Below are 26,731 nucleotides of genomic sequence, written 5' to 3' on the forward strand. Positions count from 1 at the left end.
CAACATTCAAGCCTGCGCTATAGTTATTTATTGACTATGATAAATATATTACATTCCACCTTCATTAGTAAAACATTTACAAAAATAAGTGTTCCCTTGCACACCCACAGTGATTGAGATGATGGTTTGACTAGTGGAGGTCAATAGCCCTAATTAAGACTGATTAATTGAACCAGGTGTGTTAATACAGGGCTGGAACGAAAGCCAGCACACCCTGTAGCTCTCCAGGAACAGGGTTGGTGACCATGAATACAGGAAGCGGATCTATGTGCTTATTGGTCTCTGGTATCGGGCTCAAAGGTAATTGGTTGGTCTTCTGTTTTGACATCTGGCCAGAAGTCTGGATTCTCTTGGTACCATTTGACTGTGAAAAACAAATGAAGGAGAAGACACTTTAGAGATTCACCCCTTGTGCTAAAATATATGAAAGTCAATCTAAGGAATCCATACAGTAATGTGTTCATGTACTGTACCTGTCCTTCTGATGCCCTCTGCCCATGACACTGCAGGCTTCCAGCCCAGCCTCCACAGCTTCTCACAGTTCACAGGGTACCTCAGGTCAACCACTGGCCTTGGGTGGGTGAGAGGTTCAACAATGTCAGTGTCTTAGGAGCCTATCACACAGCCTGCCTTTCTCACACTGGTTTCCATGGCGAAGACATGCTCTGGAAAGTGTTTAGTGTGATCCCCTTATACTTCACTCACCGGTCAGGCACAAACTCCAGCCAATCGTCCAGTTCTGCATCAGGTACATGCCTGACCTGTAACACACACTATTAGCAGATGTCTTTCAGTGAAGAGGACTACAGAGTGACCAGACACACACTTCACCTACCATCATGATAAGTTCTCTGGCTAGTTGAATGATGGATATCCTACCATCTTGATAAGTTCTCTGGCTAGTTGAATGATGGATATCCTACCATCTTGATAAGTTCTCTGGCTAGTTGAATGATGGATATCCTACCATCTTGATAAGTTCTCTGGCTAGTTGAATGATGGATATCCTACCATCTTGATAAGTTCTCTGGCTAGTTGAATGATGGATATCCTACCATCTTGATAAGTTCTCTGGCTAGTTGAATGATGGATATCCTACCATCTCGATAAGTTCTCTGGCTAGTTGAATGATGGATATCCTACCATCTCGATAAGTTCTCTGGCTAGTTGAATGATGGATATCCTACCATCTCGATAAGTTCTCTGGCTAGTTGAATGATGGATATCCTACCATCTCGATAAGTTCTCTGGCTAGTTGAATGATGGATATCCTACCATCTCGATAAGTTCTCTGGCTAGTTGAATGATGGATATCCTACCATCTCGATAAGTTCTCTGGCTAGTTGAATGATGGATATCCTACCATCTCGATAAGTTCTCTGGCTAGTTGAATGATGGATATCCTACCATCTCGATAAGTTCTCTGGCTAGTTGAATGATGGATATCCTACCATCTCGATAAGTTCTCTGGCTAGTTGAATGATGGATATCCTACCATCTTGATAAGTTCTCTGGCTAGTTGAATGATGGATATCCTACCATCTTGATAAGTTCTCTGGCTAGTTGAATGATGGATATCCTACCATCTTGATAAGTTCTCTGGCTAGTTGAATGATGGATATCCTACCATCTCGATAAGTTCTCTGGCTAGTTGAATGATGGATATCCTACCATCTCGATAAGTTCTCTGGCTAGTTGAATGATGGATATCCTACCATCTTGATAAGTTCTCTGGCTAGTTGAATGATGGATATCCTACCATCTCGATAAGTTCTCTGGCTAGTTGAATGATGGATATCCTACCATCTCGATAAGTTCTCTGGCTAGTTGAATGATGGATATCCTACCATCTCGATAAGTTCTCTGGCTAGTTGAATGATGGATATCCTACCATCTTGATAAGTTCTCTGGCTAGTTGAATGATGGATATCCTACCATCTCGATAAGTTCTCTGGCTAGTTGAATGATGGATATCCTACCATCTTGATAAGTTCTCTGGCTAGTTGAATGATGGATATCCTACCATCTTGATAAGTTCTCTGGCTAGTTGAATGATGGATATCCTACCATCTCGATAAGTTCTCTGGCTAGTTGAATGATGGATATCCTACCATCTTGATAAGTTCTCTGGCTAGTTGAATGATGGATATCCTACCATCTTGATAAGTTCTCTGGCTAGTTGAATGATGGATATCCTACCATCTCGATAAGTTCTCTGGCTAGTTGAATGATGGATATCCTACCATCTTGATAAGTTCTCTGGCTAGTTGAATGATGGATATCTCGAAGTTGGTTCCAATGTTGTAGGTTTCTCCCACCATCCCCCTCTCCAGGATGGTGTGGAATGCTTCAATGGCATCATCCACGTACAGGAAGTGGCGAGATTGGGGGCTGGTCCCTTGGATGGTACTGTGGCAGAGAGGAGCATGGGATATGTAGGCTTTATTTGAAACAATATATGAAGTAAAACATGTCCACATAGTCTGGGATGATGTCAGTGCTCTCTTAAAGTATTTACCATTTTTTGTTCAGCTGAAGGAAGGACACGAATTTTGGAATGACCTGGGTGTAAAAAAAAAACATTTGTTGAGACATCTTAAAAGACCAGACACACAACAGAAATATATAGAACTGTGGTTCACAACCAGGGGTACTAGGACCTCTAGGGGTACTTGAGAAGACTCATGAAACCATAGGGTTACTGGTAAAATGCACATTAGGGGGTACAGTGGGGGGGAAAAGTATTTGATCCCCTGCTGATTCTGTACGTTTGCCCACTGATAAAGAAAGGATCAGTCTATCATTTTAATGGTAGGTTTATTTGAACAGTGAGAGACAGAATAACAACAAAAATATCCAGAAAACGCATGTCAAAAATTTTATAAATTGATTTGCATTTTAATGAGGGAAATAAGTATTTGACCCCCTCTCAATCAGAAAGATTTCTGTCTCCCAGGTGTCTTTTATACAGGTAAAGAGCTGAGATTAAGCGCACACTCTTAAAGGCAGTGCTCCTAACCGCAGCTTGTTACCTGTAAAAAAGACACCTGTCCACAGAAGCAATCAATCAATCAAGATTCCAAACTCTCCACCATGGCCAAGACCAAAGAGCTCTCCAAGGATGTCAGGGACAAGATTGTAGACCTACACAAGGCTGGAATGGGCTACAAGACCATCGCCAAGCAGCTTGGTGAGAAGGTGACAACATTTGGTGCGATTATTCGCAAATGGAAGAAACACAAAAGAACTGTCAATATCCCTTGGCCTGGGGCTCCATGCAAGATCTCACCTCGTGGGGTTGCAATGATCATGAGAACAGTGAAGAATCAGCCCAGAACTACATGGGAGGAGCTTGTCAATGATCTCAAGGCAGCTGGGACCATTGTCACCAAGAAAACAATTGGTAACACACTACGCCGTGAAGGACTGAAATCCTGCAGCGCCCGCAATGTCCCCCTGCTCAAGAATACATATACAGGCCCGTCTGAAGTTTGCCAATGAACATCTGAATGATTCAGAGGACAACTGGTGAAAGTGTTGTGGTCAGATGAGACCAAAATGGAGCTCTTTGGCATCAACTCAACGTGTTTGGAGGAGGAGGAATGCTGCCTATGACCCCAAGAACACCATCTCCACTGTCAAACATGGAGGTGGAAACATTATGCTTTGGGGGTGTTTTTCTGCTAAGGGGACAGGACAACTTCACCGCATCATTTGGTGGGGCCATGTACTGTCAAATCTTGGGTGAGAACCTCCTTCCCTCAGCCAGGGCATTGAAAATGGGTCGTGGATGGGTATTCCAGCATGACAATGACCCAAAACACACGGCCAAGGCAACAAGGGAGTGGCTCAAGAAGAAGCATATTAAGGTCCTGGAGTGGCCTAGCCAGTCTCCAGACCTTAATCCCATAGAAAATCTGTGGAGGGAGCTGAAGGTTCGAGTTGCCAAACGTCAGCCTCGAAACCTTAATGACTTGGAGAAGATCTGCAAAGAGGAGTGGGACAAAATCCCTCCTGAGATGTGTGCAAACCTGGTGGCCAACTACAAGAAACATCTGACCTCTGTGATTGCCAACAAGGGTTTTGCCACCAAGTGCTAAGTCATGTTTTGCAGAGGGGTCAAATACTTATTTCCCTCATTAAAATGCAAATCATTTTATAACATTTTTGACATGCGTTTTTCTGGATTTTTTGGTTGTTATTCTGTCTCTCACTGTTCATATACATTTACATTTAAGTAATTTAGCAGACACTCTTATCCAGAGCGACTTACAAATTGGTGCATTCACCTTATAATATCCAGTGGAACAACCACTTTACAATATATACATCTACCATTAAAATTATAGACTGATCATTTCTTTGTAAATGGGCAAACGTACAAAATCAGCAGGTGATCAAATACTTTTTTCCCCCACTGTACTTCAGAGGTACTCCGGGCAGAGCAAAATTCAGTTGGTGGTACAGTAACCGAAAAAGGTTGGGAACCACTGACATAGAATATAGACACTATATTGACCTTCTCCAAGTACTGTCTGGGTCCATAGACATTATTGCTCCTTGTTATTATAACAGGAAACTGAAAGAAAAAGCCAAATATTAACACAAAATAATACAAAAATGTGTACATGCCTCAGAAAAACTTGGTTCTAATTGTGGTATGTCTGTTGACAATATTTACTACCTTGTGTCTCTCCCTGTAGGACAATACAAGACACTCAGCAGCTGCTTTAGACACAGAGTATGGGTTGCTGGGTCTTCTTGGGCTGGTTTCATCTAATTCCTACATGGGGGTAAAAGAGACCGCTTTTATCACCGGGGACTGACAGTACTGCAGACAAAGAACCTTAAAAAGTGGCAAAAGAAGTTGAGAAGTGGCACTCAAAAACTTGGGAGTTCAAATGTAAATGTGGCATACACCTTACAAAAAGTTATAATTATGTCAGGATATCAGTGAAAATGATATGAGTGGACTGACCTTATACAGACTCTCTCCATACACCTCATCTGTACTAATGTAAATAAACTTCTCCACCTTGGCCTCAAAAGCTGCTTTCAGTAGCACCCTTGTCCCCTCCACGTTCACCATGTGGTATCTGGACGGCCATATGAAGGACGTCTCTGAAAGGGGCCACAGAAACACATGGATGAATGTCTTGCTCTATGGGTCACTGAGTGTTGTCAGCAATGCCTTTGATTGTTTTGGCATGGTAACAACACAATCTAAACAGTAAAACGTCCTTTCTTACCAACATGTGTTTGAGCCGCAAAGTGAAAGACGATGTGGATGTTTTCTGTGGCAAACATGTGTTTTAACAAGCATGGATTGCATATATCCCCCTGTTAAAGAAAAGGGACAAACCATGACACATATTCAAGCTAGCAGTTTGATTTTTTTTTATATATATATTTTTTACAATAAACAAAAACATACATAGACAAAAAAAATAAACAACTTAACATTCATACATTTCCAAACATTAATCACATCATACTTACTCAGACCCAAATTTTCCCACTGTAACAACACCATATGTTGTTTGTAACACTTTTAAGACTCTGCCCCATATGACTTCAAATTGTGTTCTTTTGTTTCCGTCCGAGACAGATTTTTTTACAATATTTAAATAATAAAGCATTTGATTCTTCCATTCTCTTAAAGTTGGAGTATCATTTGACTGCCAGTATTTAAGTAATAGTTTATTCAATATAATTGTCGAACCCATTCGGTATCTTACCGCACCCCTATATGTCATGTCTTGAAATATGCAGAAAGACGGGATTAAAAGTAAACTTACATTGTACAACTTCTGACAACTAGCTTTCTAACTCCACCCATAACTGTTGGACCATAGCACTCCCAGAAGGCATGAATTATTGAGTCATTGTTAGTTTTACACTTAAGACATTACTCTGCCGTTGTGCTGTAGAATTTGTGAATTTTGTCTCTCGTATAATACATTGTATACATTAGGTTATACTGGATTAAGTGTATATTGTCATTAACTGTCATTTTGTTTGTTATGTTCCAACACTCCCTCCATCTTGTGTCAATATCAGTTATTTTTAAGTCTTGGTTCCAATAGTTTCTATCTTTTTTTTCTAAGACATTGTTTGTTCAATAGGCTTTTTTTGTGCAATGGTTTGTATATATTACCTTTCATATGAGTATCTTTTCCTGACTCAAATAGGATTCCCTCAACATTGCTCTGATGTCCAAAAGCTTTCAGGTCAGAATTTAGAGATATAAAACCTTTAAGTTGCATTTATTTGAAATTGTCTACATTGGTCTGTCCAAAATGTATTTTTAATTCTGTCATGGAAATAATTGTATTTCCTATTACCATGTAATTTATGGTTTCTATGCCTTCAGTTTTCCATGTGGGCCAATTTATCAGTGAATTCTGAAAAGCTATCCAAGGATTGTTCAGGAGGGAGTGAAATTGGTTCTTGTAGAATCCGTTTAATTTTCTTCCATGTTGTTACAGTGTTGTTAACTATGAAGTTGTTCATGTTCTTAGCTCCATCCTTTGAAAACAGACACATAAAAAGATTCTGGGGATGAGCATGCGCATCTTCAATATGTACCCATTGTTCCTCTTTAGTGTATTTAACAACATGTTGCAAGTAAAAGCCTTGGCTGGCGAATTGATACCGTTCCAAATCTGGAAAGTTAAAAAACACCCTCAGACTTAGGAAGATGTTAAACTATCCTTTTTATTCAGTGGTATTTGCCCACATGAAGTCTTTTATGGCCGAGTATACATTTGTAAATACTGTCTTCAGTGGGGTAATTGGTATATAACTGAAAATACACAGGACAAAAATATATGTATGTAAAATGTTGGTCCCATGTTTCATGAGCTGAAATAAAAGATCAGAGAAATGTTCCATACCCACAGAAACCTTTTCTCTCTCAAATGTTGTGCACACATTTGTTTACATCCCTGTTAGTGAGCATTTCTCCTTTGCAAAGATAATCCACCTGACATGTGTGACATATAAAGAAGCTGATTAAACAGCATGGCCATTACACAGGTGCACCTTGTGCTGCAGACAATTAAAGGCCACTCTAAATTGTGCAGTTTTGTCACACAACACAATTCCACAGATGTTGAGGGAGCGTGTAATTGGCAGGCTGACTGCAGGACTGTCCACCATAGCTGTTGCCAGATAATTGAATGTTCATTTCTCTACCGTAAGTCGCGTCCAATGTTGTTTTAGAGAATTTGTCAGTACGTCAACTGGCCTCAACTGCAGACCACATGTATGGAGTCATGTGGATGAGTGGTTTGCTGATGTCAACGTTGTGAACAGAGAGCCCCATGGGTGGCGGTGGGGTTATGGTATGGGCGGGCAGGCAGGCATAAGCTACGAACAATGAACACAATAGCATTTTATTAATGGCAATTTTAATGCACAGCGATACCATGACAAGATCTTGAGGCCCATTGTCGTGCCATTCATCCGCCGCCATCACCTCATTTTTCAGTATGATAATTTTGATTTTATTTGTACCTTTATTTAACTAGGCACGTCAGTTAAGAACAAATTCTTATTTACAATAACGGCCTACCCCGGCCAAACCCGGACGAGGCTGGGCCAATAGTGCGCCGTCCTATGGGACTCCCAATCACGGCCAGATGTGATACAGCCTGGATTCGAACCAGGGACTATAGTGACATCTCTTGCACTGAGATGCAGTGCCTTAGACCACTGCGCCACTCTGGAGTTCAATGCACGGCCCCATGTCGCAAGGATCTGTACAAAATTCCTGGAAGCAAAACATTTCCATGTTCTTCCATGGCCTGCACACTCACCAGACGCGTCACCCATTGAGCATGTTTGGGTACTCTGGATCGACGTGTATGACAGCGTGTTCCAGTTCTCGCCAATATCCAGAAACTTCGCACAGCCTCTGAAGAGGAGTGGGACAACATTCCACAGGCCAAAATCAACAGCCTGATCAACTCTTTGCGAAGACGATGTGTCATGCTGCATGAGGCAAATGGTGGTCACACCAGATACGGACTGGTTTCTGATCCATGCCCCTACCTTTTTTTAAGGCATCTGTGACCAACAGATGCATATCTGTACTCCCAGTCATGTGAAATCCATAGATTCAGGTCTAATGAATTCATTTCAATTGACTGATTTCCTTATATGAACTCTAACTCAGCAAAATATTTGAAATTGTTGCATGTTGCTTTCATATTTTTGTAGAGTAAAATATAAAAACTTTGGGAGCCATGCCATTCTAAAGAGGTTTATTCTACCTGTAAGATTTATGGGGAGATTGTTCCATTTAATTAGATCTGCTTTCATGTTGTTGAGTAATGGAATACAGTTAACTTTATATATTTGTTGTTTGTTGTCACTTATTAAGCATCCTAAGTATTTCATATTTTTTGTGGTCCACAAAGGATTGCTGTAGTTCATGAGTTATTATTTTTCTAATTGCCATTATTTCGTTTTTTGCAATGTTAATTTCATATCCTTAGATTTTTGAGTATTCCGAAAATATTTTGAACAAGGGGGACATTGAGTTTAAAATATTAGTCAGGTATATCAGAAGATTGTCGGCAAATTAGTTCATATTCATGTTTATCAATACGGATACCTGTTACATTTGAGTCCTGTCTAATTATTTCCGCAAGCGGTTCAATTGCCAGTGCAAACAGGAGGGGAGAGAGGACATCCCTGTCTCGTACCACTGGCACTCCATATACAGTGATGTTACATAAGAGCAGGACTTGGCAGTTCTCTCACCCTGATAAAGGTGTAGTTCTCATTCTCCTCTACAGACTCCAGGTTCCTGAGATTGGAACAGTAGTCCAGCTGTATGGGACCAGGAAAAGTTACAGTCACTCCCAGGAAATGATGACAACTTGGAATTCTGCAGTCACATAGTGTAGTAGTCAGGGTGTACAGGAAATAAGCTTCACTGTTTTTTTTATTTACATTTTTTATTTTGTTGTCACATACACCGGATATGTGCAGTGAAATGTGTTGTCAAATCAAATCAAATTATATTGGTCACATACACATATTTAGCAGATGTTATCGCGGGTGTAGCAAAATGCTTGTGTTCCTAGCTCCAACAGTGCAGTAATATCTAACAACACACACATGTCTAAAAATGTAAAAGAATGGTATTAAGAAATATAGAAATATTAGGACGAGCAATGTCGGAGTCCGGAGTATAAATATATATGGACAGCTGGACTACTGTAATTATGGACAGTATATGGATACAATATGTAGTATATCTGAAGAATACGTAGGATAGAATAGTTTATGTACAGCAATAGTTGAATAGGATGGCCTTAACTAGAATACAGTATATACATATGTAGTGGGTAAAACAGTATGTAAACATTATTAAAGTGACCAGTGTCCAATGTCTATGTTGTACCTTGGCTGCAAAGGGAACGAGAGGGCCCAGCTTGAACAGGGCTTGAATCTGTCGTTACAGGAAAGCACATTTAGCTCCTACTTACATTGTCAAAGTTGATGATACGCCAATCTGGATGCCTGTTGACTAGGGAGCAGACAAAATGGGACCCGCTGTATTGGGAAAGAGTTACAGATGAAACATGTATAGTATGCAATGAAATCTCATATTTGACATACATTGTAGATTCAACTTGCTTGTTTTCTGTAGTTTAAGTCTTTATCAGAACACTACTGATTGTCATTATGATGATGATGATGATTTGCTAACTTACATGAAACCTGCCCCTCCAGTCACCAGGACCGTTTTGACAAAGTCCATCCCCGCACAACCTGATTGATGTCTCCTCAAAACTCTTCTCCTGGATCTTCAGTTTTCATTGAAGCCCAAAGGCACTCTCCTAGCGACATAAGTTATGCCTACCTTAGCTAGCTAACTAGCTTACCTGTGCTGGTGTGTCTTATTGTTGAGTAAACAAGAGATAATCTCATAAACTATATGCGGGAACTGATTTTAAGTGATTGAGGCCATTCTAAAGCGAACGACATCGACAACACGTTAACGAACAGTTAGATAACATTACTCAGATGTTTGTGTTGTCACCAGCTCATGTCAGAAGCAGTTGATACTGTACAAACCACATCAGCAAAATGTAATGTGCAACTTTTGCGACAGTCTTTTGTCGCTTTATGGCAATGTTGACACGTATGAGAGGCCTGCGTTGAGTTGGTCCATTTTGGTGCCCACCCTTTTATCGCTCTCTGATTGGCTTACAGCTTTGACGTAGGGCAGAGGTCCTTTTATGATTAGGTAAAACCTAAATCAATCAAACGTTCAGTGCAGATGGAACTCACCCTTTTTGACTAGACCATTCATTGTTGTCGTACAATCATCTTCTTTATATCTAATTTGATAAGTCGCGTTTAGGAGACAATGTATCCATTAATGTTCACACTTACAGCCTTTTTACTATGCAGTCCAGCTACATTTGGAAAAACTGTGTCGGGAGTTTTCAAGAGCGATGCAGCCAGAGAGCAGAATGGACAGTACATCACAAAATTCATGTACAACGGTAGGTGTAGCAGTCTGAAGCTAGCGACAAATTCTGGAGGGAGGCTTGTGTGGATGGATACACATGCACCAAGATGACGTGATGCGTTTTATTATTGCATGTTTTATATAGACTATAGTTCGAAGCATAAGGAAGCAACAGATCATGTGTTCTCAGTCTGGAAAGTGCTAATCTCGTGCATGGTGTTATGCATCATTGTCTCAAAGTATTTTTCTGTGTGCATTGCAATCATAAACGGGAAATCGTGGGAAGATGTTTGTTGAGTTGGGTTCAAAGATCAAATCACATAGGTCTTAATAATAGGTTGGTTCAGTCTTACATTAGTCCAGACCCATGAGCATCGACAATGTTATTCTGTTCCCGGGTACAACATGTTGCCAAATGTGATAGCCAGGCAGTACATTAGAATCAATAGAGCTCCTTCCTTTATCACAGACGGTCTGCATATTCTGTAGGTTCGAATGAAACCCAATCCTCTGAAAGGTGGGTTTAGTGTCCTATCAGATCTCTTCCCTCATTCCCTCTCTCCTCCCCTCTACTTCAACTACCTCTTCTTCTCTCACACCCTCTCTTCTCTCTCCCTCCCTCTGTCTTTCTCTTCCCCAGTGGGTAGTGGTCTGGTGGTGTGCAGGCTGGAGAATGCTCCCCTGGCCACGGAGAAGGAGTCCAGACTGCTATTCTTCCCGGAGATGGAGGACGGCTTCGACATCGACAACCTCAGCTGCCACGACCGCCTCTCCAAGGCACAGCTCTCCAGTGAGTGTGTCTCTGTGACTGTCACGTGTATTGTTGTTTGCATTCATGTCCTGCTGGCTTGTAGTAAACATGCATTCATAAACAAGAGGCATTTGGGGAAGTTGCATAAATACCATCATTTACAGGACAAATTCTGAATGTACTTGCAGTATGTTGCATATGTAACCAACTGGTTATCAAACCTTGGTCGTTTGCATGACTTAAGGCCACATTAGCCCTCTGAGCGAAAGCCTAGGGCTTATCTCCCTCCTACCGTTGTTTCCCTCTCTCTGCTCAGTCCGTCTGAGTGAGGAGGAGCACAACCAGAGCATCCCCCACCTTCACTCCCCCACAGCCTGGATGGCGCTGTATGCAGACCGCTACACCTGTGGGGAGGGGGGCATCATCCCTGCCCACGGGGACCTGACCTTCACCATCCTGCTGTTCAACCCTGACTCGGCAGGAAACCCCCTGGAACACTTCAGCGCTGAGGAGGCAGGTCAGTACATTCACATACTTTAATATATGCATTTGGTGCACTGTAAATAGCTTTGGATGAAAGCTAGTCATAACACAAAATGTTATACTTCTGAATTTAAGATATGACTAGGGCCCCAGACAGGACTGCACTGAATGCTTGACTGATTGTGTCCTCCCCACCCCTGGCACCCTGACCCACCTTTCTTCCTGCCCCCCCTCCCTCCTCCCTACCCCTGTCCCCCTCTCCCTACCTCTGTCCCCCTCTCCCTCCTTCCTACCCCTGCCCCCTTGACCCACCCAACCCCTGCCCACCTACCCCTGCCCCCTTGACCCACCCAACCCCTGCCCACCAACCCCTGCCCCCTAACCCACCCTCCTACCAACCCCTGCCCCCCTAACCCACCCTCACACCTACCCCTGCCCCACCCTCCTTCCTACCCCTGCCCCCTGCTCCACCCTCCTACCTACCGCTGCCACCCTGACCCACCCACCCTCCTACCTACCTACCCCTGCTCCTACCAGGCCTGCATAGTTTCTACTGCCTGCTGATCCTGGCCTACTTTGTGGCGTCCTGTATCTACATTCAGCCTCTGTGGATGGCCCTGAGAAAGGGTGGGCCCATGCAAACGGTGCTGAAGGTGCTCTCCACAGCCTTGGCCCTACAGGGGATCTCTGCCCTCTTCAACTACATCCACCTGGCCAGGTGAGTGAGACTCCGTCCCAGTCATTGTTACAGTCACCTTTCAGCTGCCCTGCTCAGGTTTACAGTGGGAGAAAAAAGTATTTGATCCCCTGCTGATTTTGTACGTTTGCCCACTGACAAAGAAAGGATCAGTCTATAATTTTAATGGTAGGTTTATTTCAACAGTGAGAGACAGAATAACAACAAAAATATCCAGAAAAACGCATGTCAGAAATGTTATAAATTGATTTGCATTTTAATGAGGGAAATAAGTATTTGACCCCCTCTCAATCAGAAAGATTTCTGGCTCCCAGGTGTCTTTTATACAGGTAACGAGCTGAGATTAGGAGCACACTCTTAAAGGGAGTGCTCCTAATCTCAGTTTGTTACCTGTATAAAAGACACCTGTCCACAGAAGCAATCAATCAATCAGATTCCAAACTCTCCACCATGGCCAAGACCAAAGAGCTCTCCAAGGATGTCAGTGACAAGATTGTAGACCTACACAAGGCTGGAATGGGCTACAAGACCATCGCCAAGCAGCTTGGTGAGAAGGTGACAACATTTGGTGCGATTATTCGCAAATGGAAGAAACACAAAAGAACTGTCAATATCCCTCGGCCTGGGGCTCCATGCAAGATCTCACCTCGTGGAGTTGCAATGATCATGAGAATGGTGAGGAATCAGCCCAGAACTACACAGGAGGATATTGTCAATGATCTCAAGGCAGCTGGGACCATAGTCACCAAGAAAACAATTGGTAACACACTACGCCGTGAAGGACTGAAATCCTGCAGCGCCCGCAAGGTCCCCCTGCTCAAGAATACATATACAGGCCCGTCTGAAGTCTGCCAATGTCCTCTGAGTCATTCAGATGTTCAACTGGTGAAAGTGTTGTGGTCAGATGAGACCAAAATGGAGCTCTTTGACATCAACTCAACTCGCCGTGTTTGGAGGAGGAGGAATGCTGCCTATGACCACAAGAACACCATCTCCACCGTCAAACATGGAGGTGTTTTTCTGCTAAGGGGACAGGACAACTTCACCGCATCAAAGGGACGATGGACGGGGCCATGTACCGTCATATCTTGGGTGAGAACCTCCTTCCCTCAGCCAGGGCATTGAAAATGGGTCGTGGATGGGTATTCCAGCATGACAATGACCCAAAACACACGGCAAAGGCAACAAAGGAGTGGCTCAAGAAGAAGCACATTAAGGTCCTGGAGTGGCCTAGCCAGTCTCCAGACCTTAATCCCATAGAAAATCTGTGGGGGGAGCTGAAGGTTCGAGTTGCCAAAAGTCAGCCTCGAAACCTTAATGACTTGGAGAAGATCTGCAAAGAGGAGTGGGACAAAATCCCTCCTGAGATGTGTGCAAACCTGGTGGCCAACTACAAGAAACGTCTGACCTCTGTGATTGCCAACAAGGGTTTTGCCACCAAGTACTAAGTCATGTTTTGCAGAGGGGTCAAATACTTGTTTCCCTCATTAAAATGCAAATCATTTTATAAAATTTTTGACATGCGTTTTTCTGGATTTTTGTTGTTGTTGTTCTGTCTCTCACTGTTCAAATAAACCTACTATTAAAATTATAGACTGATCATTTCTTTGTAAGTGGGCAAACGTACAAAATCAGCAGGGGATCAAATACTTTTCCCCCCCACTGTATTATAGGAATGTCCTGTATTGCAGAATATTTGGATGAGTGAATATCAGTGTTGTGTAAAAACACACCTCTGTCGCTCTCGTTCCACAGGTATGCCAGGGACGGAGTGGGCATTCCTATCATGGGCAGCTTGGCAGAGTGTGAGTGTTTTATTCTCACTCTGTCGCTCTTGCTTCTTTCTTCGTATTTATTGTCTTTATTTATTCCTTTGTGACTGTGCTGACTGTTGCCCGTTGTTGTTCTCCCATGCTGCAGTCTGTGACATGGTATCCCAGGTGTCCATGCTGTACATGCTGCTGAGTCTGTGTGTGGGCTGGACCCTGAGCAAGAACAGGAAGCCCCAGAGCAGACCTCTCCAGTGGGACTCCTCCCCCGCCTCCAAAGCCCTCGCTATGGGAGGGGTCGCCACACAGGTCAGAGCCTCATCAGCCTATCCATGACCTTTAATCCCTTAACCCAAAATACTAAGCCCTGACTTCCAACTCACTGGATACAGTAGTCCCTACTACTTGCACTAACCTCAACCTTGCTCACACCATCCCCTATCCTGACCAATACCGTAACCCCCTATCCTGACCAATAATACCGTAACCCCCTATCCTGACCAATAATACCGTAACCCCCTATCCTGACCAATACCGTAACCCCCTATCAACTCTCAATTTCCTCTTTGGGATCAGTCAATAAAAACACATTCAATACAAATGACCTAAATACCTTTCCACTGACTCCCTGTCGTGTTGCTGCCGGGCCACTAGGGGGCGCTACTGCTGTGGGAGCAGTATGAGGAGACGGAGCACCACAGCTACCACGCCCAGCGCAGCATAGCGGGTCTGTTACTCATATCTCTACGTATCATCCTGGCCTTGTTGCTGGCCTCTGTGCTCTACACCATCATCAGCACAGAGAGGAGCGCCCTCAAGAGAGACTTCTATCTCAGCTTCGCAAAGGTAGGCGTTTAAATTCATGACTGTATACTTTTGTAAAATAAGTCTTTATCAGATGCTGATGCAATAGAGAAAATGTCTGCAGGGGGTAGCAGTTCTCTTGGTCTGTTACAGTAGCTATTGTAGACCAGCGTTTCTCAACCCTGGTCCTCCAGTACCCCCAAAGGTAAACATTTGTATTGTAACCCTGGACAAGCACACCTGATTCAACTTGTCAACTAATCATCAAGCCCTCAATGAGTTGAATGAGGTGTGTTTGTCAAGGGCTACAACGAAACGGTCTATTTTTGAGCAAAGACACTGCTGTAGACTACTCTCAACCAATGCACACTCAAACCAATGCACACACAATAACCCTTTCCATGCGTTTTAGTGCCTTCTACAGTGCATTATAAGATTGGTTATTCCAGTCTCACTAGTTTGTTTCTCAGGGTTGTTTTATCTGGTTCCTGTGCCACCCTGTGCTGGTCCTACTCTCTGTGGTCTTCAACGAGCATCAGAGAGAAAAGGTGAGGACGATACTCTATAGATATATATATTGTACTGACTCATTCGGAAGGTTTTTGGTGTTGATGTGTGTCTGTGTTTCTAGGTTGTGACAATCGGTGTGATTCTATGCCAGGCGATCTCGGTGGTGATCCTCTACCAGCTTTTCCTGTCCCGTAGCTTATACTGGGAAGTATCTTCTCTCTCCTCTGTCTCACTACCCCTCACCATGTCTAGAGGGGGCCGGGGACGCTACTGACCCCGCGTGCAGGGGGAACACTTTCACTGTGACACACGCCGAGGGCGAAGGGATACACTGTGACACCGCAGTTAAAGGGACAATACTTCCACTCCTCTCCACTCACTCACCGCGAAGGTGCCCCCACAGATGGGTGAGGAAAGAGAGGAGGGTGGGATGAAGAGAAGGAAGTAGGAAGTTCACCCACAAATATAGAAGAGGAATGATGGCCTGCTCATGTAGCTGGATAGCACACCTATTTAATACCATCCCAAACAGGATGAGAGTGAGACCTGGGTTTAAGCGCACATAAAGTATGTATGTAAATGACTAATTTGTTAGTGTACAACAGATGTAGACACGGGTAACTGCCAAAATAATGGAAACACTTGCGTAAAAGAGGGATACAAAGTATATTAAAAGCAGGTGCTTCCACACAGGTGTGGTTCCTGGGTTAAGCAATTCACATCCCATCATGCTTAGGGTCATGTATAAAAATTCTGTCTGCCATGGCTGTGGCCCTACAGGATGACAATGCCCCCATCCACAGGGCACGGGTGGTCACTGAATGGTTTGATGAGCATGAAAATGATGTAAACCATATGGCCGTCTCAGTCACCAGATCTCAACCGGGGACGGCGTTTTCCACCGTCAACAAAACATCAAATGATGGATTTTCTCGTGGTAGAATGATGTCGCATCCTTCCAATAGAGTTCCAGACATTTCTAGAATCTATGCCAAGGTGCATTGAAGCTGTTCTGGCTCGTGTCACAACGCCCTATTAAGACACTTTATGTTGGTGTTTTCTTTATTTTGGCAGTTACCTGTATGTTAGTCTTATTTACAATTGTAGTATGTGTGAAATTGTGGTTTACTGTTTTATTTTGAATGTCAAACTTGGGCTGGATTTGATGTCTCTTTTTCATTTTCAGACAGAGTATAAGACTCCCAAAATGTTTAATAGGTTTATAATAGATTACAATGAAAGGTTACTGATTGTCAAATTCCCTGTTATTTCAGGCGCGGACTGAAATACATTTGTTTACCGTTGATCCATAGAGATATGGATCCATGTTTAGTGTGGTAAATCTCAAACCAATAATATAGTCTGATCTTAACTCTGTCAGAAATAGAAAGTTGCGTCGTTTTTTTATAAGAGAGTTGCTTCACACTTTTACTGCTGTTTCATTCTATTGTCGTCAATTGATCGTTCCTTCTGTGAGGTTCAGGTTTAGGGTGTGCTGAAGCTATTACAGAAATCACATGGAACTCATGGAATCTTAGTATCATCCCCAGCACTCCAACACTGCAGCTAGTTGCATGTGTGAGAATCATACTTGAATATGAACGCTTGGTATTGTTTTGTCTAACATTGGAGATAGACATGTGTAATGTTTAAATGCAGCTTTATTTTCTTTCTCAATCGTCGCAAGTGCCTGAGAAGACAATCACTTTGCTAGTAGAGAAGGTACCTGTGTTTGTATGAAAAGATGGGTTTCACATTTACATACATAACCAGTCTAAGTTATGCGGAGATATTGGGGTGTAAATGGTCAACAGAGCAGTGACTGTGTAATGTTCCTATTAAGCATGTTTATAAGGCTGTTTAAATTCATGACTGTATACTTTTGTAAAATAAGTCTTTATCAGATGCTGATGCAATACAAGAAAATGTCTGCAGGGGGCAGCAGTTCTCTTGGTCTGTTACAGTAGCTATTGTAGACCAGCGTTTCTCAACTCTGGTCCTCCAGTACCCCCAAAGGTAAACATTTGTATTGTAACCCTGGACAAGCACACCTGATTCAACTTGTCAACTAATCATCAAGCCCTCAATGAGTTGAATGAGGTGTGTTTGTCAAGGGCTACAACGAAACGGTCTATTTTTGAGAAAAGACACTGCTGTAGACTACTCTCAACCAATGCACACTCAAACCACAGAAGTTACCAGTGTCTTTGCTCAAACTGCCTGCATTCTCATTCAACAATTAAACGCATGATAATCCTGGATAATTCAAACATGGAAGGACAAACCACGAAATGTCACGGTTGCTAGGAAATGCCACCACGACGCTCGACCTTGAGTACACAAACAGTTTTCCGCTCTCCACTTCCGCAAAGGGATCCGAGAGGCGAATATCAAACACTAACATCAGAGCTAAGCCAAGTCAGTCTCACTTTATTTGGGTAGTGGCTTGCAGATAGATAATCACCTTTGGTTGGTCATTGGTTTCAGTCCGTCTGCTATGGATTCCAGTATGTGACACTAAATAGGTCAACATATCTAGTAGCCTACACAACACAGTCAAAGTTGTGGAAACATGTCGTGGAATGTGGTTAAACTAACCCTAGACTTCGTGTTACTGGTTTCTCCACTACCTGCCTGTTGGCCTGTTTTCTTGGTTTCGGAGTCACTCAGTTAGCTGGTTATAATCCTTGTTTTCTGGATGCTCTTCTTTCACTCATTTTACCTTCATGTTGCAAAAGATCAAGAACATAACATAAACTATGATGGCTGTGTTTACACAGACAGCCAGATTGTAATTTTTTTCACTAATCTGTCTTTTGACCAATCTGATCAGATGTGATTGGTAAAAAAAAACAATTACTGGGGGAAAAAAAGATCAGAATTGGGCTGCCTGTGTAAACGCAGCCTATATGGAACGGAACCTTACATGAATTACAACTATTTGAGAGTGGTGGGCTATTAGTGACAATGAGGACTAGGCCAGCAGAAAAGTAGTGCTCACTCCTACACCAGTCCCATACGTCTGTTTAACCTGATGGTTTACACACATCAGTGGCTCCCTACAGACCAGACCATGGCGTCCATCTTGGGTCTTTTCAGGACACCGGTTACCCACTGGGCTATTTCTGACCTCAGGCACACCAGGACACTGTGGGCTGAGGGGGATGAATACACACAGGACTTATTTTCCTGCAATACCACCATTAACTCCCTTTCTTGTACTTTGCAAATAGTCTGACAACAGGAACGTGCTTGGGCTAATACTGTAACATTCATTTGCACCTTTTTTGACTCTACCACAGAAAGCAGTACCAATTCAGGCAGTACTATTCCATTACAGGGGGGACTTCTTTTAATAGTGTTCCTTTAGATCAGGGGGTTTCTATGTATTCTATATCTAGGTCAGGTAGAGAGTAGCGTAGCTGGCAGCCAGAAACCACAGGCAAAGATGGACTGTTTCGGTTAGATGTATTTTAAATACTTATTTGAATTCCGAGTATTTTGTAATTTGACTTACACTGGCCTGAACTACAATCCAATGTATTTTGGATTGTCAAAATACAAAATACTTTTCTATACCATTTTTGATAGCGGTTCACATTTTGTGGCCCCTCTTCCACCCTGCATTAGTATCAGAAGTCTGATAGCACTATGGTGTGATAAAATTGTCTGCTAAATGAAGGAATGAATGTGTGTTTGTCATCGGCAAGGACTTGGGAGTTTTATTTGGGATTAAAAGAAAGGGAATAGAGCTAAGCACAGGCATAGTCCTAGAGGAAAACCTGGTTCAGTCTGCTTTCCAACAGACACAAATCCACCTTTCAGCAGGACAATAGCCTAAAACGCAAGGCCAAATATACACTGGAGTTACTTACCAAGACGATATTGAATGTTTGAGTGGCCTAGTTACAGTTTTGACTTAAAATCGACTTGAAAATGGCTGTTTAGCATTGATCAACAACCAACTTGACAGAGCTTGAAGAATTTTTATAAGAATAAATGGGCAAATATTATACAATCCAGGTTTGCAAAGCTCTTCGAGACTTACCCAGAAAGCTGTAATTGCTTCCGAAGGTGATTCTAACATGTATTGATTCAGGGGGTTGAATACTTATCTAATCAAGATATATTAGTGTTTTATTTTCCATATAATTTGTTGTGAATTTTTTTCCACTTTGACATTAGTATTTAGTGTAAATCGTTGACAAAAAAAATGACAATTACATCTATTTTAATCCCACTTTGTAACAACATTTTGAAAAAGTCAAGCGGTGTGAATACTTTAAGGCACTGTACCATACGAAATGTAACATATCATACTAGATTTACGTTTCCTAGGTTACGTCTACCCCCGAGTCCATGTTGGAGTACCACCAAAGTTGAACATTTTTGTTCTAGCCCAGCTCAAGCACACCTGATTCACTGGGCTTGAACTTTTGGGGTGGCGTAGGAAACACAAGTTAAGAAACACTTCTTTAGATGTCACATGTAGATATATTACATATAAACTATTGTTTATGTCACAGGTTGAGATCCCCTCCTACAGAGAGAAGTAGATGAAGAGGAACACCCCCACAGAGCATACCAGCACCAGGCCCATGTTGAGGATTAGCCTGGTTCTGGGGGTCTCCTGGAGCATCTCCCGCAAAAGCCCCTCTTCCTCCTCGGCTGATCTGGGCCGGGTCTTAGCCGGCTCCTCCTTAAACCCATAGAACCACTCTAGAACCCTCACACACCTCCCCTTCTCCCCTCCTACTCCTCCACAGCAGACCACCCAAGGCTTTTCTTGGTCTACCGCCATTCCGGTGCTTGAAAAGGTTGGGTGGTCGCCATTTTGGAGATTAGATGGAGCCTCCATATTGGATAAAGCCTCCACCCCATTGACACTATTATGGCGGTCTTTGGGCGTCTCCTTGTCAATGGAAACGGCTGCATGGACATGGGTCTTAGTTTGGGGGTTCAGCTTGCTCATCTCCTCGTCTCTCTCCATGTTTGGAGTTGTGTTTCTTTGGCGTAGCCCCCAGAAGGTAGTGGTGCGGACCTGCTCTATGCTCGGTGGAGGGGTGCAGAGGCTAACCACCACAGCCACCAATCCTGAGATCCAGAACAGCCCGGCTGCCACGTACATGAAATGAACGTCCTTGACAAAAGATGGCCGCTCGTCCGGTTCGTCGCAGTGGGGCTCTCTGTAGACGAACGCAAGCACCAGTCTCGTGGCGCCCAACGCGAACCCCACTATGCCACCCCAGAATGCACCAGTCTCGTTGCAGCGCCGCCATAGGACACCCAGCAGGAATAGGGCAGCGATGGGCGGGGTCAGGTAGTCAGACACTTCCTGGATGTAGTAGAACATCTGGCCTCCCTGCATCTCGACGATGACAGGAACCCAGGCGATGCTGATAACCACCATGAACACCACGAACACACGCCCAACCACCATCAGCTCCCTCGAAGACGCCCGCTCCCGCGCCATTTTGTAAATGTCCAAGGTGAAGATGGTGCTGGCGGAGTTGAAGATGGAGTCCAGGTCGCTCATGAGCGCTGCGATCATCACCGCCATCATCAGGCCACGCAGACCCACCGGCATGACGGACATCACCAGGCGGGGGTAGGCTACGTTAGAACACCCAGCCCTGGATCCACACACCTCCATGCAGTGTTCTGGGCTGATACACGCCAGCTCATCTGCAAACAGGATGCGGGAGATCATCCCGGGAATGACGATGATGAACATGGGCAGGATCTTGAGGAAGCCGGCCATCAGTGTGGAGCCTTTAGCGTGGGAGATGCTCCGTGCGGCTAGCACCCGCTGGACGATGACCTGGTCGGCACACCAGTACCAGATGGAGGCCGGGGTCTGGCCCAGGAGGAAGCCCGGCCAGGGGAGGTCCTTGTCCAGCGGGCCCCTTAGGATGCGCAGGGAGTCGGGCTTGGGCTCCACGTGGCATGAGGGGATGTAGGTGAAGTTGGAGGATGCTAATATCGCTGTGATGTTCGGTCTGGCTTCCATGTACTTGGTCCGCACCCCTTCCAGGCCACCCACTTTTACCAGGCTAATGGCGGTTAGGCATAGCGCGCCGCCAATCATCAGGAACGCCTGGAGGGTGTCGGTGTAGATGACTGCAACCAGGCCCCCTGTGACGGTCAGCAGTGCGGTCACGGTGATGAGGAGGATGATGGACAGATAGAGGTTCCAGCCCAGTGACTCCTGGATGAAGAGCGCTCCGGAGTAGAGGTCCACAGAGAGCTTGGTGAAGATGTAGAGCAGCAGAGACAGAGCAGCGAAGTAGACCTTGAGCCGTCGGCCGCCGAAGCGCTTGGCCAGGTACTCAGGCATTGTGTAGACCCCAGAGTGGATGTAAACAGGGATGAACACCCAGCCCAGGAGCTGGAGGAGGAGGAGGGCATTGAACTCCCATGCAGCGACTCCAAACCCGCTGGCCGCCCCGGACCCGGCAAGGCCAATGAAATGCTCACTGCCAATGTTGCTGACGAACAGAGAGGCACCAATCATAGCCCAGTTCATTGATCGGCCGGCCAGGAAGTAACCGCTCACAGTGCTCTGATTGGCTTTCATCATGGCGAAGAAGCCAATGGCAAGGACCAGGATGAAGTACAGCACCACAACAACGATGTCCGCCGCCTCCATGGTGGTGGGAGCCATCTTGGATAATACTTCTAAAGACAGTTATTGAGTAGTTACGTGATATGGTTGCTTTAGTGATCAGTACCCTTTCAATTTAAGTTCCAGTCTTTCAGTTGATTATGAGAGATTCTAAGACACTGAATGCTTGGATGCTGCAGGCGAGTCGGGTCCAGTTCAGGTCTTGGTGAGGTATTCCCACAGCAAGGCACCCTAAGGGTTGATGGGGAATACTGTTAGTTGGAGGTAGCAGCTCATCTGTATCGACGCTCCTACAATAGAGCATAAAAACAACAGATCAGGGTTGGAAAAACCTTTTTTAAATAAACGGAGGTTGAATAAATAAGATCTACAGTACATCTAAAACTGTGTTTCCCCCAAAGAAACAGCGGGTCAAGATAAACTGGTTTTGAGTTGTGGCAAAAGTATTTTAATTAAGTCGTGGCTGGGTCCTGGCCAGGAACATTGGTTTCACTGACTTGGTTGGCCACTAAAAAACCTCAAAAGCTATAAAAAGGGTCACAGTGAAAAAGGCATTTGGGAACCACTGATCTATAACACATAGCTAACAGTATAGTAGTACTAGTCTTGTATGACTTTTGCACATTTCAATGGGTGCATGCATACTAACCCCTACCAGTCCCACCCTCAAGCTTTATTTCCCAGTTTAACTGACGACTACGCCCCTTATAGCTGTGTAAACATTCATCCAATTTTAACATGCAGTAGCTTGATCTTCTTGTGTCAGATGGGTGTACATACTTGTGGTCGTCAGGTTTGACTCAGATTTATGTCAAATAGTTCCATAGGGTGTCGTTTGTTCATCTGGGTTATTTTGAAGAGATGCATGTCACAAAGGGATGGATGTGTCTGAGTTATTGTACGCCCAAATGTGTGCTCCTTCCACAATCAATAGCTCTGGTGTGTGTGATTCTAATGCAGTGTTTGTGGGACAGTCAAAGCCTTACAGTGCTATGGACATAGGGATGTGTCTGTTAGTTACATTCATTCTAAATGTGTCCAGGCAAAGCCTCGCAGGGCTACCACACCGCATTAAATTGGAGGATAACCCAAAGCGAAAGACTTGACAGACAGTAAAGATGAATAAGTTAAGGACATTTTTGAACAATCACTAATTCTGATCCAAACTTTACAAAAGTGTCATTAAGGTTCATCTTTCTCTCTGGCTTTATCTGGGGATTCCAGAATTATGATAGACAGAATATATGATTGATTAGCAGTGTTGAGGAGTAGTGAACTACACGTACTTCTACTAGTAATTTAACTACATTTACTATATAGTAATTTAACTACATTTGGCAGGAGGGTAGTGGTAGTTGAACTTAATTCAAATGTTGGTAGGGTTTTCAGTAGTTAATTACTTTTGTGCCATGTAACGGTGTAGCTAACTGCTGAAACCACACTACTGTTTAATGGGTGAAGTAGGCAAGAATGTCCTTTCTTTTTCTGCATCAGACCTGCCTAATTCTCACTTGAAACATAGTTTAAAAGTGTTTAATAGTGATGGATTCTGGGTTCTGACTCCTAAACTTGGAATAGTGTTAATTATCAGGTATCCTATTGAAATATTGAGTGCTATAGTCTAGGGTCTACACCACAAGTTAATGGTTATCTGTAGGAGGAATGTATATGGTGGAGGCAATTAAGATTGGAATGTACTGAGTAAGGGAAGGGTAATCACATGTGGCAGGCACTGATAAGGGTGGTGAGATGTGGATTAGTGAGGAAGGGGGCTGAGGTCAGTTCAGATCGCATTAAGGGAGAAGGAACAGTTTATTGTCCACATCACTTAATTTCCTGCCTAGCAATAAAGATGTAATGTTTAGAGAGAAGGAGGACGTCACCCAAATTGGGGTATATATACTACCACTGGTGGAACCATGTCTTTGTCTTATGCAGCTGTATGACCCAATAAGTGAATAAACTTGGTTTAAGCTTTACTAATCGTCCGTGAGTTTTACTAGGTTCATTTAGAACCTAACAATAGGCTAAATTACACATTCTGTAAAAATCGGACTCCAGAACGATCTGTTCTTGCAATTTGTAGTCTATTACATTTCAAATTTAGATATGATAATTTTTCTAAGTAGTTTGGATGTACTGAACTACTTTTTCAAAGCAACTTTAGTTAAGTAAACTATATTTTTCTTAAGAGTCTCTAGTATAGCATAACTTCTTTGAGTGTGAAGTAACTGTTAGCTTGGTAAACTATATTGTCAGAGAAGCTTCCCCAACACTTTTGGTTAGAAGTGCCCCAAGTCCCCTAGACACTGGAACTCAGTGGCTGCTTCAGGACACCACGTGGGAGAGATGCTAGCAGGTATCGGAGGTCTATTTTTCCATGGGGACTTTGTTATATAGTTAGAGTTTCAGGGAGTTTATCTTTGAGTGCAATTTGTGTGTTAAATATTTGCCTTTTCTAACCAGTGTGTAAAACCTATTATTGCACATGTACTTTTGCAGAGTTTGTCACTATCAAGTGCAAGGAAACGCTCATTGTAAGTGGGTGAGAATGTCACGTGTGACTTATTGGCACGTTTAACCTGAGTAGCATTTTCTATTGGTTAATTGCCTGGTCATGATCTAAATGATAGTATTTGAAACGTTTTTTTCCCCCTAGGCAGCAACGTTGTCCCGAGGCATGGATATTATAAGGTGAACGCACCAATTTGTAAGTCGCTCTGGATAAGAGCGTCTGCTAAATGACTTAAATGTAAATGCATGGTGGATCATTGTTCGCTGAAAGCTTATTATGACAGGCTGATATTTGGTGAGAGTAAATGGCAAATGGAGACTGTGCTGCGAGGTTTGCTACACTGACTAAATCTAGAGATGGACACCTGCCTGATGGGCTTGCTGTGCCCATTTTTGTTTGCGTCTGATTTTAAAGTAACGGTAACGACAACGAAATGAACATAACTGAATTGTGAAACCAAATTGAGAATGCGCCGGTACTGAGAACGTGTCTAAATTGAGAATGTGCTGAAACTGATAGAAAAGCATGCCTTACAAAATAATTGTTAGTCACTTTTGTCTGCCTCCTGTTTCACGCTGCCTGCTCAACTAAGACCTGTCACTTTCCACGTGTCAAACGCACCACTGTTTAGGATTTTTCTACAGCCTCACTCCATTTTATTTTATTTTTTATTTTACCTTTATTTAACCAGGTAGGCAAGTTGGGAACAAGTTCTCATTTACAATTGCGACCTGACCAAGATAAAGCAAAGTAGTTCAACACAGAGTTACACATGGAGTAAAACAAACATACAGTAGAAAAAGTCTATATACAATGTGAGCAAATGAGGTGAGATGGGAGGTAAAAGCCATGGTGGCAAAGTAAATACTATAATTAATTATACATCTTAATTAATTGACATTGTTTGTAACGCTTGTACTTACCATTTCCAGCAGCCCTTCTCTGACTAATCTCTCCAAACCGGACTCGCGGCATCAATCACTCTCCTTCCTAGGCAGGTAGATTAGGTGCAACTTTTTTTTCACCGGTTGCGTTCCAATTTTGGTTCGACAGCATAGCACCATTGCTATGAACACGCCCCCCCATCTTTGCCTGTCGTAGATGCACGCCCCAGCTCTCGCCTCAAATTTGAGCATAATCGGTGACGGAATTATTAGTAGGTTGTCATCAAATTGGCATTTCCCCATCAGATGTTTCCATCAAATGTACTTGTTTCTGTAAAGTCTGTGCGTGACGTGCACTTAAATAACTGTCGCAGTTAAATTCCCATTTCCGGAATAAAAAAAAATACAAGTTAAATAGGTTCACTGCATTTCAACTCTACTGATGGTTTTGAAACAAAAAATGTTGCATTATGTAACTGGTATTGGGACGTGCGCGCTAGCCAAAAGCTCATTCCGACATTTCTTGATTCCTTTTATATACAGGTGTACTCGTTAGATAATTTACTGCAAGATCAAGAGCTAACATAAGCATTTCGCTGCACACGCTATAGCATATTCTAAACAGTCTATTTGACTTAACGTTGAAAAGTTCTGCAAGCACTTTCTTATACATCTATATGACTTGGAAGTGTGTTTGTGCTCTGGAGGTCATGTCTACACGCCAGGGGTGCAACACCTTTGGAAATCGATAGTTTCAAAGATGCATGAAATTAAAACACTTTCATGGGTAGGCTCCATCATTCTTCAGTTAGGGTCATTATGTAATGTGCAGGACTATCTGCAGCCAGCGATGACAAACCAGCCCATATTGTTGCTCTATTAGTTAAAAGTTCCCGTGGAACACCCTCATTCCCTCAAAGAAGGGCTTAATCACTAAACCAAACATCCTTTTAATTACGCTCTTATCCAGAACGACTAATTGGGGTTAAGTGCCTTGCTCAAGGGCACATCAACAGATTCTTCACCTAGTTGGCTCAGGATTTTGAACCGTGACCTTTAGTTGCTGGCCCAACCTCTTATCCGCTAGGCTACCTGCAGCCCAAATTGTCTGAATAACACACTGAGGACTGGACACTGTCATAATGGCGTGGACACAACACACGTGGACTGTCACCTATGCAGGGGCGGTTCTGGTGACAAC

At 43.4% G+C, this 26,731-nt stretch overlaps 3 protein-coding genes across 6 annotated transcripts; 1 reads left to right on the forward strand and 2 right to left on the reverse strand.

Annotated features, from left to right (window-relative positions):
* Positions 1-11: 11 nt before the first annotated feature.
* On the reverse strand, positions 12-10,132 carry LOC106575546 (dTDP-D-glucose 4,6-dehydratase). 2 transcript variants are annotated; one of them, XM_014152107.2, is made up of 12 exons: positions 9,729-10,132; positions 9,501-9,567; positions 8,770-8,838; positions 5,250-5,340; positions 4,979-5,121; positions 4,685-4,783; positions 4,520-4,579; positions 2,519-2,562; positions 2,244-2,409; positions 706-773; positions 474-571; positions 12-364 (listed from the first exon to the last, which is right to left on the reverse strand). In XM_014152107.2, the coding sequence occupies exons 1-12, from the start codon at positions 9,773-9,775 to the stop codon at positions 273-275; spliced, it is 1,044 nt and encodes a 347-aa protein (XP_014007582.1). In that variant the 5' UTR covers positions 9,776-10,132; the 3' UTR covers positions 12-272. The 2 variants fall into 2 exon arrangements, with proteins under 2 accessions (XP_014007582.1, XP_014007583.1); XM_014152108.2 differs by having other exon boundaries at positions 706-761; positions 9,729-10,131.
* A 120-nt stretch (positions 10,133-10,252) lies between these two features.
* LOC106575559 (integral membrane protein GPR180) lies at positions 10,253-17,447 on the forward strand. Of its 2 annotated transcripts, XM_045697830.1 has the most exons (9): positions 10,253-10,526; positions 11,133-11,282; positions 11,560-11,760; positions 12,264-12,444; positions 14,179-14,228; positions 14,344-14,501; positions 14,847-15,038; positions 15,467-15,544; positions 15,628-17,447. In XM_045697830.1, the coding sequence occupies exons 1-9, from the start codon at positions 10,388-10,390 to the stop codon at positions 15,778-15,780; spliced, it is 1,302 nt and encodes a 433-aa protein (XP_045553786.1). In that variant the 5' UTR covers positions 10,253-10,387; the 3' UTR covers positions 15,781-17,447. The 2 variants fall into 2 exon arrangements, with proteins under 2 accessions (XP_045553786.1, XP_045553784.1); XM_045697828.1 differs by lacking the exon at positions 10,253-10,526 and having other exon boundaries at positions 10,784-11,282.
* A 2,264-nt stretch (positions 17,448-19,711) lies between these two features.
* Positions 19,712-25,851, reverse strand: LOC106575547 (sodium/myo-inositol cotransporter). 2 transcript variants are annotated; one of them, XM_014152111.2, is made up of 2 exons: positions 25,570-25,851; positions 19,712-22,362 (listed from the first exon to the last, which is right to left on the reverse strand). In XM_014152111.2, exon 2 carries the CDS (start codon positions 22,168-22,170, stop codon positions 20,047-20,049), a length of 2,124 nt encoding a protein of 707 aa, XP_014007586.2. In that variant the 5' UTR covers positions 22,171-22,362; positions 25,570-25,851; the 3' UTR covers positions 19,712-20,046. The 2 variants fall into 2 exon arrangements, with proteins under 2 accessions (XP_014007586.2, XP_014007585.2); XM_014152110.2 differs by having other exon boundaries at positions 19,712-22,421.
* Between the last annotated feature and the right edge of the window lie 880 nt (positions 25,852-26,731).

Source organism: Salmo salar, chromosome ssa16 (assembly GCF_905237065.1).
Source record: "Salmo salar chromosome ssa16, Ssal_v3.1, whole genome shotgun sequence".
In the NCBI taxonomy this organism is placed as follows: Eukaryota; Metazoa; Chordata; class Actinopteri; order Salmoniformes; family Salmonidae; genus Salmo; species Salmo salar.

What these genes read in the sequence shown, in the direction of transcription:
- LOC106575559 (XM_045697828.1), top strand. Translation starts at nt 10,988, where the DNA reads ATGAAACCCAATCCTCTGAAAGGTGGGTTTAGTGTCCTATCAGATCTC. An exon ending in CTTCAGCGCTGAGGAGGCAG is followed by an intron (nt 11,761 to 12,263) that starts GTCAGTACATTC and finishes TGCTCCTACCAG; the next exon opens with GCCTGCATAGTTTCTACTGC. An exon ending in TGGGAGGGGTCGCCACACAG is followed by an intron (nt 14,502 to 14,846) that starts GTCAGAGCCTCA and finishes CCGGGCCACTAG; the next exon opens with GGGGCGCTACTGCTGTGGGA.
- LOC106575547 (XM_014152111.2), bottom strand. Translation starts at nt 22,170, where the DNA reads ATGGCTCCCACCACCATGGAGGCGGCGGACATCGTTGTTGTGGTGCTG.
- LOC106575546 (XM_014152107.2), bottom strand. Translation starts at nt 9,775, where the DNA reads ATGGACTTTGTCAAAACGGTCCTGGTGACTGGAGGGGCAGGTTTCAT. An exon ending in CCAGAGAACTTATCAAGATG is followed by an intron (nt 774 to 2,243) that starts GTAGGATATCCA and finishes ATCTGCTAATAG; the next exon opens with TGTGTGTTACAGGTCAGGCA. An exon ending in CTGGAGTTTGTGCCTGACCG is followed by an intron (nt 572 to 705) that starts GTGAGTGAAGTA and finishes CACCCACCCAAG; the next exon opens with GCCAGTGGTTGACCTGAGGT.